This window comes from Oncorhynchus clarkii, chromosome 20, assembly GCF_045791955.1.
Source record: "Oncorhynchus clarkii lewisi isolate Uvic-CL-2024 chromosome 20, UVic_Ocla_1.0, whole genome shotgun sequence".
Classification (NCBI taxonomy): domain Eukaryota; kingdom Metazoa; phylum Chordata; class Actinopteri; order Salmoniformes; family Salmonidae; genus Oncorhynchus; species Oncorhynchus clarkii.
In genome coordinates, this window is record NC_092166.1 from 7,792,274 (window position 1) to 7,804,688 (window position 12,415).

Consider the following 12,415-nt stretch of genomic DNA (forward strand, 5'->3'; position numbering starts at 1 on the left):
ACAAGAAATCTACCCTACCTACAAGTAAAGCCCTTATATCTGATTTAGGCCTACCCTAAACGTTGATTTGGCTATTGCATAGGCAAAAGGCGCCTCGCCCCTACTATAATATCACTGAAATAGCCTAAAGCCGAATTGCATTGATGTCATCTCACATCTGCGCAAATTAAGTTATCCAAATTATATTTGGACAAAAATCGTTACAAGAACACCCTTCATTTTTATTTTGAGCAACCTGCACATCGCATTCAAACCAGTTCATATTTAGGATAAATCCTATATGTTCAGAGATTATCTGTTTATTGACGGAATGGTATATGAAAATGTTACAATGAATTGTTGGTTGTTCATGGTGTGCAGCCTAGACTATGATGCCGCCAGCCAGTCGTTCATTGGCAAACTCCTGCGCAAAGCGTGAAAGTCGTCACACTGAAAAGCGAAGATACACTTGATTTAGCACGCTAAACAGGCAGTTTTCTCTTTTGGAACCAACCACTAATGCGAAGTGAAGTCCACCGAGCGCGCCGGGTGAGCAAAATCAACTGCGACCACGATTCTACATTTCTGTGTACATGTCAATATATTTAATCCTCACTAATGTTGTGCAAACACCCAATGTCATGTGAATGTGTCAAATTAAACGGTCAAAACACATAGGCCTAGAAACCATTGCCGACGTTGCTTTCTCAAGAGCGCAAACCTAGAAGTTCTATACTAGAACACATGGCAAGGCCAGCGCTCCTCGGCTAAGAGGAGACGTGCGACAGGAAGTGACGTTTTCATCTATTAGAACTCGATTTTTTTTTCTATCCATAAAGAGCATGCTCAAGGTTGCTTGCGCCAGTGAAGGAAAAAAATATAGTGAACGTTCAAAGAAACCTCCGGTCGAAGGAGCATACAATACCAGACGATTGGCACAATCGAAGAGCGGTAAGGGTGTGATTAGATTCGTATCATAATAAATGTAGCTTTTAAAAAGCCGAAATAGTCTAACAATACAATGGATTGACTACCATGAATGGCCATGATGACAGTAATGTTAACGTAAAGCGTCATATTATTGGCGTCCTTGATTTTAGAGAGCATATGGATATATTAGGCTATATATAACCAAATATGTTTTACTGCCAGCATGTCATAATGACTATTTTTGCCTATCGTTTTATGTAGGCTAGTTGGCAGGTGTCAATGGTTGATTGGATCATGATTGTAGCTCTGAGTCTTATTGAAATCTAGGCTACAATGTAGCCCTTGACCACGACTCTCATCAGTTAATTCCATTACACATTTAAGAATGCTCAGTCTGAATATTAAACATCGCTTGCAGTATGGGTTTGGAAACCGTATCCTTCATATTAGCTAGAAATAATTTTCAAAAAACAAAAGGTTAAATTGATATACACATTTTTTTTATAGGGTTGGTGTTCCCACATCTTTCAAATTTACAGCACACCGCGTGTATTTACGGAAGACCGTGACCACCTGTGCAAATTATCTAAGGTGCTTTGAACACCTGTGTGAAACGGAAGTCCGCCCAGAAACGTGTTGTCACTGAAAAATACTATCGGCTGCAACTGTGATACACCCGTTTTAAAACGGGGTACATTAAGTGCATATTTTTTTTTGCATTTTGTGGAATTATGTTAACGTGATATGAAAGTAAAGGGCTTTGTTTCTATATCCGTATAGCTTCACGTTTTTAGATGGAGTATGTTGGTGGTTTTGTCTACCTCAGAAAATAACAGTCATTTGGACTATAAGGAGAAATCGTAGGCTCTGTAAGAGTACATTTTGGGCATAACTTCTGTATGGGAGGTTTGTCATGTTCGGTTGAGTCGAGTGCTCTGTAGCTACTCTCAGCACATGGTGAGTAGCCTATTTTCACGAGGTATGCACACACTTGGTTGACCTGGACTCCTCGCTACCTAGATATATCGTAGTAAAATTAACCTCGAGTAGGGAGGGTTCTTAAATGGGATTGAAGTTAGTAACGTTAGCATTTAAAAAACAAATCATAATCTCGTAATGATAGTTCATCTGCATGGGTAAACCTTCGCGCCCCACAGTCTAATATCTCATTCTCTATCAGCAAGATCGTGTGAAACAGACATTGTGTTTATATAATCGATTTCTTCCTGGTCATAGAAGCTAAAAGGCCCTGTTAAGCTATAGCCAGGTACAGTAGACTTATCTAAACAAATCCAGCTTTTCAACGCTAGTGTGCGTGTAGAAGTCCAACAAAATTCTTTATTATCTCAACGCAAATCATGTCGAGCAATTATTTTGCATTGAAATAGGCTATGAATGAACTAACCTCGGTTTGCAAATAAATACACAATGCCAATGTGTGCAGAACATTTGACCCAGAATGCTACATTTCTATTTAAAACCATAACGTAGGCTACATTGAAGCCGAACCTGCATCAGGGGAACTTGACAAGCTCAAGTAGCCTACTGCGCATGCCTGCCCTTGACAAGTCCCAGTCACTCCCGGGCGTCCCTATCCTGTAATGACCTTGGTGATTTCTTGAATGTCTAAACAAAGGTATTGTTATTCACAACCTTTGACACACATGGCGTTGCAACTTAACTATGCACAGCACACATGTTATCATCTCTATGCTGTGTGTGTCAGTCAATTATATTCTAGAAGTCTCTACTTTGTAAGTAATATCCTTATTCATCCAGGTCGTTGATCTCCGTGTAGAAAATCTCCACAATATTCTAATTGACAACAGACCCCCGTTTGATGTTCACCTCACGGCTGTGGTTGAATGGGTGGCTGGTAGGTAGGTAGACTAGTGTTTAAGGACGTTGGGCCAGTAACAGATTGGTTTCTGTTTCGAATATCTAGGTGAAAAAATATGTTGCTGTGCCCTTGCGCAAGGTGCTTAACCCTAATTGCTCCTGTAAGTTGCTCTGGATAAGAACATCTGCTAATTGACGTAAATGTAATGAAGATTCTGTTTTTTGTGTTGACAATATTGGTTAGCCTTTTCATATTCAACACAGTAATCTCAGACTGAATGTGTATGGAGATGCCTCTGTATGGCTCTGTAGCCTGTTCTCCTGGCTGATTCTCATGAACAACTGGGAACTTTTCCCAATGTGACTCTCACATGATCGGCTACTGCACAATGAAGCAGAAGATATGACTCCCCTCACACCCCCCCCCCCCCCCCCCCCCCCCCCCCCACCTCCCTTCTCACTCCTTATAACAAGGATTAGTGGGCAACAATCCAGATGTCAGCAGCTTATAGAATCAGGATTGGCCATGTTTGATGAATGAAGCTTTCATGTAATTGTTGTGTGGGTTTGCGCTAGAATTCTGGACTCTGGTCTCTTTGGCGCTCCAGGCTTGCTCTTTTTGTGTTCATAGCAGGTCTGTTTCTTGGGCAAAAGTTTGAGTTAAAAGCACTAGTCTATACTTGGTAGGATCTGGTTGAATGAATGACATCTGTCATCAGAGTGAAAAATATTGTAATTTACCTGAACCTACCAAAGTTTGCAGTTGTCACACCTTTTACATTCGGAAAACCTGAGTTTTTAATTTTTATTTAGATTCCTTTTCAGAACTGAAATAGTTTCAGGAATCTTTACTTGCTCCTCTTCACTTTAATAGGTGCTGTCCATTCTGACTAAAGGTTTCCTATATAACCATTGTGACGAGTCGAAGAACCTTTGTTATACGTCTGCCTGTGTGTGTGGTCGAAGAACTTTAGCGAAGGGCAATGATATAGGCTAGGATCTGTTACTTTGGTTAGGCTACATATTCAACCAGAAAGCTTAGGCCTCATACTGTGACATGTAAGCGTCTAATACTGTTGTGTTCATTCACAACATGTTGCCAGTTCTTGAGACTAAAATAACTTCCCATCGCTGTTTGCAGTCAACTCGCAGCTTACGGAGTCAGTTCCCTATATCTGCATTTGTCATGATATTATTGAAGAAATGAATGGTTATTACATACGTTATAGCATGTTTACAACACTGTAACATCGTCAGCTTTATGGATAAATGCTGTTCCATAGAAATGCATTGTGGTCAACCCGTGGGCTAGCTACAGTAGAAGGCCTTAAGGCCTTAACTCAGTCACGCTCGTAAAGCTGGGATAAATGGCTGTGTTTCTGGACTGTTTATGAACTTAAGGTTACCCGGGTTCTTCTGGGAGACGTGTTGGAAAGCACTATCGTGAGTGTCTGCTTGACAATGGGAAAAGAGAAGAGCTATTAGGCTGTTAGAAAAAGCGGGTGAAGATGTGTCTGTTTTTCAAGGAAGAACTTGATACGCAAGGCGTATTGCTTTAGCCTTGAATTGATGTAACCATGCCCCCCCCCCCCCCCCGGGCCCAGTGTAGCAGTTTGTCTGGGAACCAAGGGTGAATTCACGGTTCCCATGGTGATAGCACATGCTTTATCTGTCTTACACACTTTGAAGGCTTTGCAGGTAGAGGCCTACACTCTAGAACAGGGATGGGGCGGGGGGGAACTCCAGTCCTCAGGGGCTCGAGAGGTTTCGCACTTTGTCTTCATCCCTAGCAAACACAGCTGATTTGAAACTAATTGCTCCCGAGCTGTGCAGCGGTCTAAGGCACTGCGTCTCTGTGCTTGAGGCGTCACTGCAGACATCCTGGTTCGATATCCAGGCTGTATCACAACCGGGCAGGTGATTGGGAGTCATATTTGGCCCAGTGTCGTCCAGATTTGGCCGGTGTAGACCGTCATTAAAAATATGAATATGTTCTTTAACTGACTTGCCTAGTTAAATAAATAAAATGTGCATTCTAAACTCAAGATCATGGTTAGTTGGTTATTGGCGCCAAAGTCTTCAGGCAGTGGTCACCAGCTGGCAGATGCTGTGTGGTTAAGGCTACCCACGTGATGTGATCCTTATGAATTATTTGTCGAACAGCAGCCAAGCATCGATCATCAATGTCACCAGAATAACACCCTCGATATTTATTGGAAGCTCATCATCGAGTGGTTTCACCACCCTGTGAAGTTCATCATTTATTTAATCTGTAGCCTAATAAACTGCATGATTTCCTGAGTTGTCGTTGGAGGACCACACCACATAATCGCGTGACTCCAGGTTTACATCGATATAATTGTTATTATATCAATATTTGTGCGTAAAGGGGTTTCCGCCACCTTTTCTCGCATTTATTAATTTGACTGACACAAAAAGATCCCACCTTGGCTAGCGTATTTTTTTGTTTGTTTTTTGCCGACATTTGGAAAGTTTACCGACACAATTTGTTTCCATCAGGCCTGTTGTGACCTTCTTTTATTTATCCGACATGTACTTTACTCACTTAAAAACAAAAGTTGGATGGAAACCTGGTTATTGTATGTGACTGTGTGTTTGTAGTCACACTTTTCATCTCTTAACCAATTCTGCAAGACCTACAGATAAGTTTTTAACCCTACCAAGGCTGGGTATGTTTGGCACGTAGGCTTAAAGCTTTGATGGCTTACCTTTCAGACGGTGTGATTTTAATGAGAGAACCACTTGACCAACAGTCTTTTCTCAACATATTCCACTGCAAGCCGAGGGGTTGAAGTTACAGCCTACATTTTGATATGCCAGCAAGAGGTTAAGAGGTTACAGCCTACATTATGATATGCCAGCAAGAGGTTACAGCCTACATTATGATATGCCAGCAAGAGGTTACAGCCTACATTATGATATGCCAGCAAGAGGTTACAGCCTACATTATGATATGCCAGCAAGAGGTTACAGCCTACATTATGATATGCCAGCAAGAGGTTACAGCCTACATTATGATATGTGGATATGAAGTTTGCTAGTTTACAAAAGGACCGGTAATAATAATAATAATAATAATAATAATAATAATAATAATACATTGAATTTATAATGCATTTTTCATTGAAAAACAATCTCAGTACTACAGTTAGTGTATTTAAAATAAATGTTAAAAGGAGACTTAGAAAAAGGACAGAGCTAGACAGGGCAACTGACACGAAGTACACAGCGGACGCTACCAAGGAACACAAGGAATAGTGCTACAGTATCTCCTCTGTTTCTGTGACCTTTACTGTAAGTCTTGCTAAGTCAGCCTTTACTAGCCGTAGCCAAAAAATATGCTGAGGAAGACACGGCTAGGCCATGCCAGACAGACTTAGCCTAACTGAAATGAGCTTATATCTGCTAACCTAATGTAGTGTTAAGATCATAGGCCTATATTTTATTTATTGTTTAGTTAGGCTAGGATTGGAGGTTGCTAAGTAGGGCAGGCCTGTCTCCTGGCATTTGCCCACGGTTCCGCTGTCACGCCATGTCCTTTCTGGAATCTCACCCCATTGGGGCTGAACATGTCGCAAGAGGTCATTCGGGGGTTTATTGTCCGGACAGTCGCCACTGTTCTGCCCGGTTAGCCTTACTACAGTAATCATTGTGGCAACTTTCTACTGAGGTGACTTTACAAAAACAAGGACTGACTGTCTGCTGATTCATTCAGTCCCTAACACAATCCTAGGGTTGATTAGTCTTCTTTTTGCACTAGATGGGTCATAAGAGAGCTGTTTAGGTGGTTGAAATACTGGGAGAAAAGGTTGCCGAGCAGTTGTTTAGAGTAGCCGTGTTCAGTCTGATCATGTCCTGCGTGGCTCAGTTGGTAGGAGCGTGGTGATTGCAACGCCAGGTGTGTGGGTTCGATTCCCATTGGGGAACAGTGTGAAAAAGAATGTAAATCTATGTGCTCACTTAACTGTAAGTCGCTGTGGATAAATGAGTGAAATGTAAATGAGGGCTCTGCTCACTTGCCTCCAATCTTTTTTGTGATTGGTTCAGGAGCATTGAGATAATATTGATGCTTGGTGTGATGGGGAAAAGAGGTGAATGAGGTTCATTTAGGTAGGTTCATGCTGATTGGGAACACAGTTAGCTAGGCATTTGGTAAGACCTGAACAACATGTGGATTGTTCAGAAAGATTGGGCATGGTTTGAAAGTTTTTTTTTTTTTTTTGTATCTAGGCCTAGATCCTCCCTTGTCAGAGATGCATTGTTTTGAATGGTAATACGTGAAACATTGGTTATGAATTACTGCTTGTCTTTCTCAGTAAAGGAGAAGTGTGTTATGAGGAATTGCTATCATGACTGCGGTAACTCTGTGGTCGAAACAGCTGTTAGGAGGGTTCGATAAACTTGACTTAGCATGTTGGCTGGATGCTCTGTTTCCTTTCCAGAAAGTGGTTTACTTACTTAACATGTCAAAACCCAACTTACCGTAAATAGACGGTTATCTCTGCACTTTGTTCTTTATTCAGTGTGCTAACTTAGTCAGACTGCCCTATTGTCAAATATAGAGGAGGTGGTTGTTATTCATAGGTATTTAAAAGATAAATAAAAAATAGATGCGATGGGGATCGTGATGTATCATTGTTAACTGAATAATGAATGGCCCGTCTAGTGGCCTGAAGTTGATAACCTCTCAGTGACGTAGGCCATCACAGCTGTGGCAATGATTTAGAAGAGCTTTCGATTTCTTTGCCCATTATTTATTTATTTATTTATTTATTTATATATATATATATATATATATATATATATATAAATATATATACTTTACAATGAATGTATTTAATTTGGATTAAGTTCCGATATTAATTTGAGCCATTAGGCCTAGTAGTTGTATATCACCCTAAGCAAAGCAATTATTGTGGGACTTTGTCGCCACCTACTGCTCTAAACTGAATACTATATGGTAACTTCAATGGGACAAAATAATGGATTATTTTATGAATTAATTTAGGCTAATTACAACAATTTACAATTAGGCCAGCATTACATTAATGTTACCAGTAGTGTACAGTACAAGATCACTTATAGTCTGTCCAGTCAAATAAGCAATGGGGTCTGCAATAATGACTTAATAACAGCACATTATCGAAAATGTTTAAAACAGCCTATTCCTTATTCAGAACAGTTGCTCATCATGGGTGCTACTTGACAGCCAGGAAATGATATGGTAGTCTTGTGTTTCTGGTCTCAGGACTCCATTCACACAGAGACATTGCTTTCTTTGGCGAATCCATAAAATCACGTGGGAAGTTTGTGTTTTTGTAATCATGTTATTTTCCTTCCCCCTCGACTTCACGTGGAGCCAGTGTGATTGTGGCCGGTTCACGCCCTCAACAGTGCTCTTTAGTGCCTGGGAACAGCGCAATCCTTCAGGGCAACACCGTAGGAAGCCTGGTGGATGTTCAGAGAAGTTGTGGGACTTTTCTTCTTTGGTTTCTCCCCACTAGCCAGAAAGAAACTGTTCATGAATACACAAATAAGAAGTGAAAACCTGTGGCTTTGGGACGTGTAGTATTTTCCTTTCCCCAAAACTCCGTATTTCTATTCTAGCATGGATCCTGTTCCACACTCAAATTGTTTTTTTTTGTTCCCTCTAGACTTCTGAGAAGCTACCATGGACCACGCAAGGTCGACAATATCCAAAATTGTAAGTACTAGACTTTAAAGAAATTACCCTAGCCTTTACTAAACGATTTGTCTCATTATCCTGTCTAAAAATGGTTGCAAATCAAAAGCTCTTTTGAATGTCTTTTTAAATGGTTGCTTTTAGTTTCAGTTGACTGATACTTGCACCACAATTTTCTAAAATGTTAGTGAAATGAGTACACGTCACACACTTGCAAATTGGTCTCTTCACTCTAAAGTGATTCCCGAAGCAAAGGTATAGTGCTGCTACCTCGCATTCCAACCAAGGAGCCAACTGGAAATGTGAAGAATGGTGCTAATCTATTGATATTTTTTTGTCCTTTATTTAACTAGGCAAGTCAGTTAAGAACAAATTCTTATTTTCAATGACGGCCTAGGAACAGTGGGTTAACTGCCTTGTTCAGGGGCAGAACGACAGATTTGTACCTTGTCAGCTCGGGGATATGAACTTGCAACCTTTCGGTTACTAGTCCAACGCTCTAACCACTAGGCTACCCTGATGAAGGCTGCAAGTCAAAAAGAGCATTGGTTTTTATTATTAAGGCAATGAAACAAATGTTATTATGCCAAAAAAATCTGTTTCAGTAAGCTGGTCTAGAGGAAGTAGTGTGTTTTTATACTGATTTGACTCCAATAAAATTGTAACACAATAGCTGTGTTTACACAGGCAGCCCAATTCAGATCTTTTGTCTGATTTTTAGGCACAAGCTCTGCTCTGATTGGTCACCGCCTTACTTAATTTGCACACACTGTATACAGATTTTTCTATTGTGTTATTGACTGTACTTTTGTTTATCCCATGTGTAACTCACTGGATGTAGTCTATCACAGTGCCATCCGTTTTGTCACCCGAGCCCCATATACCACCCACCACTGCGACCTGTATGCTCTCGTTCGCTGGCCCTCACTACATATTCGCTGCCAAACCCACTGGCACCAGGTCATCTATAAGTCTTTGCTAGCTAAAGCTCCGCCTTATCTCAGCTCACTGGTCACCATAGCAACATCCACCCGTAGCACGCGTTCCAGCAGGTATATTTCACTGGTCATCCCCAAAGCCAACACCTACTTTGGCCGCCTTTCCTTCCAGTTCTCTGCTGCCAATGACTGGAACGAATTGCAAAAACCACTGAAGTTGGAGACTTATAACTCCCTCACTAACTTTAAGCGTCAGAGCAGCTTACTCTCTGCAGCTGTACACAGCCCATCTGTAAATAGCCCATCCAACTACCTACCTCATCCCCATATTTGTTTTAGTTTTTCTGCTCTTCTGCACACCAGTATTTCTACTTGCACATCCTTATCTGCACATTCTATCACTCCAGTGTAAATTGCTCAATTGTAATTACTTTGCCACTATTGGCCTATTTATTGCCTTACCTCCTTACTTCATTTACACACACTGCATACAGATTGTTCTATTGTGTTGTTGACAGTACGTTTGTTTATCCCATGTGTAACTCCTGTTTTTGTCGCACTGCTTTGCTTTATCTTGACCATGTCGTAGTTGTAAATGAGAACTTGTTCTCAACTGGCCTACCTGGTTAAATAAAGGTGATTTAAAAAATAAATAAAATATATATATATATATTTATTTATTTATTTATTTTATTTTTTGGGGGGGGGGACAGAATATCAGAATTAGGCTGCCTGAGTAAACAGTAAACAAAGCCAATGTGTTTAAGTGGCACACATTATGCAAATGAGTTTCAACAACCTCTGACAAGTTGATGTATTGACACAGACGTACTGTATTAATGCACTATAGTATAACGTGACATAGTACCAGCCTAGTAAGACTATACATTAGGGCTGGGAATTGCCAGGGACTGGACGATACGATATTATCATGATACTTAGGACCGAGTCGATATGTATTGCGATTCGATACTGTGATATTATCACGATACTTAGGGCCGAGTCGCTATGTATTGCGATTCGATTTTGCCAAACACATTGCTCACGATATCGCTGCAGAGGGATCAGTCATGGAAATAAAAGTGCTGAAAACAAATTGGCTCACTATTTAAAAAGAAGACCAGGTAGGAAAAATACTGGAGTTTTTGTTGCGGGTACAGATGACGAAGTCAAATAATATTGCGATATATCGGCCAATAATAAGATCCTTTTTTTTTTTTTTTTTTTAGGGCTTCAAAATAATCAATCGCATTACATTCTGTAGTTAATCTCGATTGAATCACTTTTTATTTGCTCAAATTTGGTGCCAAATAAAGATTGTTCCATTAAATAATATACATCTGTATATAGGCATGTAGGGAGTGAAACACAAGGTAATCTGTATAAGAATGTTCAAAATGTCTTCATTTTGGCTGAATAAAACACACTAAATCACATGGCATGTGAGGATTTTAACAGCTCTCCTTCCTTCATCAATCTCCGTCTCCACACAGTTCAATGGAGAGCCTCGCTCATACACGCGCTTCAACCTGACGCAGAACATGGAGGGTGAGAACAGCCAGGTGGAGATGAAGCTGTCGTCCGACATGGACGAGGAGGTGGGCGGCAATGGCGTGGGGGAGGACCACAACCATGCCAAGGAACCCTATGTGGTACACAGGCCGGCCGGGCGCACGCCCAAGAGCGTCTGCTTCATGGTGGCCACCGTACTCCTCATCTTCATCATCAGTAAGAACAGACATTTAAAAAATGGACAATTGCATGCTGGTGCCTCAGTCACTGTTAGTCACGTATTGGTCATATGCTGTATCAGTAAAAGTCACAATCTCTGTATTAAAGTACACGTTGAAGGATGGTTGGTTTCTTCACTCTCCAAGTAGTCTATTGGCCAGGAGAAACTCTAATTCATTTTTCGGGTTTCTTTAAAAGCCACTATGAAATTCTGCTAACTTTAGCCACAGATAGCTAAAACTCAGTGCAAGTTGCCACTATCACTTCCATTGTCGTATGATTTATGGCTGAAACACTGTTCAGATAAACTGATGACCAGATTAAGGGCCCGTTTTCCAGACAAAGATTAAGCCTAGTCTTTGACAAAAAATATAAGAATCCTCCATCGAAAGCTTAAAAAAAAAAATATATATATATATATATATCCGGCCCGTCTGGGGTAAACCGGCCCGTCTGGGGTAAACCGTCTCTTGGTCTGGTTTCTGCCCGGATGGTTTTGTATAGCTGCTGCTGACAGTGGTTTCAGCGGTTATTTTACAATTGACACTCTTCCCCTTTTTTTCTGTTTCTCTCTCTCAGGCTATCTGATTGGCTACCTGTCCCATCGGAAGAAAGAGTTGGCTCCTCCCAGCTGCTCTAGGTCCACCTTTGAAGAATCCATTACCCAGGGTTCCGTTAAGATGGAGGCGGACCCTGTCATGGACTGGAATGACGTGAAGAGACTCCTGGATGAGAAGATGAGTGCCTCCAGCTTCGAGAGCGCCTTCAGGTGACTGCACCAGTAGCCCATTGGGGTAAACGTTAAAGGGTTACTTCACGATTTTGGCAATGAATCTCTTTATCTACCTCCCCAGAGTCGGATGAATTTGTGGATTCTGGGGAAGTAGATAAAGAGATTCATTGCAAAAAAATCCCAAAGTATCCCTTTTAAGCTTGTCTGCTCTCATTTTTCAACTTTATATTGGACATAGCACTACAATGTTATACTACTACCGGTTATGTTGTGACAGTATGGCGGCTGCATACGAAGCCTGAACAGTTTCTACCCCCAAGCCATAAGACTGTTAACCAATGGCTATCCCGACTATTTAACTATCTGCGTTGACCCTTATTGCACTGAACTCTTGACTCATATAAGCTGCCATTACTGTTTATCTATCCTGTTGCCTGGTCACTTCATCCCTTCCTATATGTACATGCAGTATCTACCTCAATTACCTTGTACCCCTGCACATCCACTCTGAACTTGGCTATAGACACTGGGTACCAGTAATCGTTACTCATTGTGTATTCT

General features: G+C 41.0%; 1 protein-coding gene across 2 annotated transcripts in view; it reads left to right on the forward strand.

Moving 5' to 3' along the window:
- Positions 1-479: 479 nt before the first annotated feature.
- LOC139375827 (transferrin receptor protein 1-like) overlaps positions 480-12,415 on the forward strand; it is a 31,388-nt gene continuing 19,452 nt past the window's right edge. The window contains exons 1-4 of one of the 2 annotated variants that reach the window (XM_071117724.1): positions 480-930; positions 8,424-8,473; positions 10,884-11,118; positions 11,701-11,890. In XM_071117724.1, coding sequence (XP_070973825.1) covers positions 8,441-8,473; positions 10,884-11,118; positions 11,701-11,890 — 458 coding nt within the window. In that variant the 5' untranslated portion in view covers positions 480-930; positions 8,424-8,440. Of the gene's footprint in view, positions 931-1,548; positions 1,867-8,423; positions 8,474-10,883; positions 11,119-11,700; positions 11,891-12,415 lie in introns of those variants that run through there. The other variant, XM_071117725.1, reaches the window with a different exon arrangement.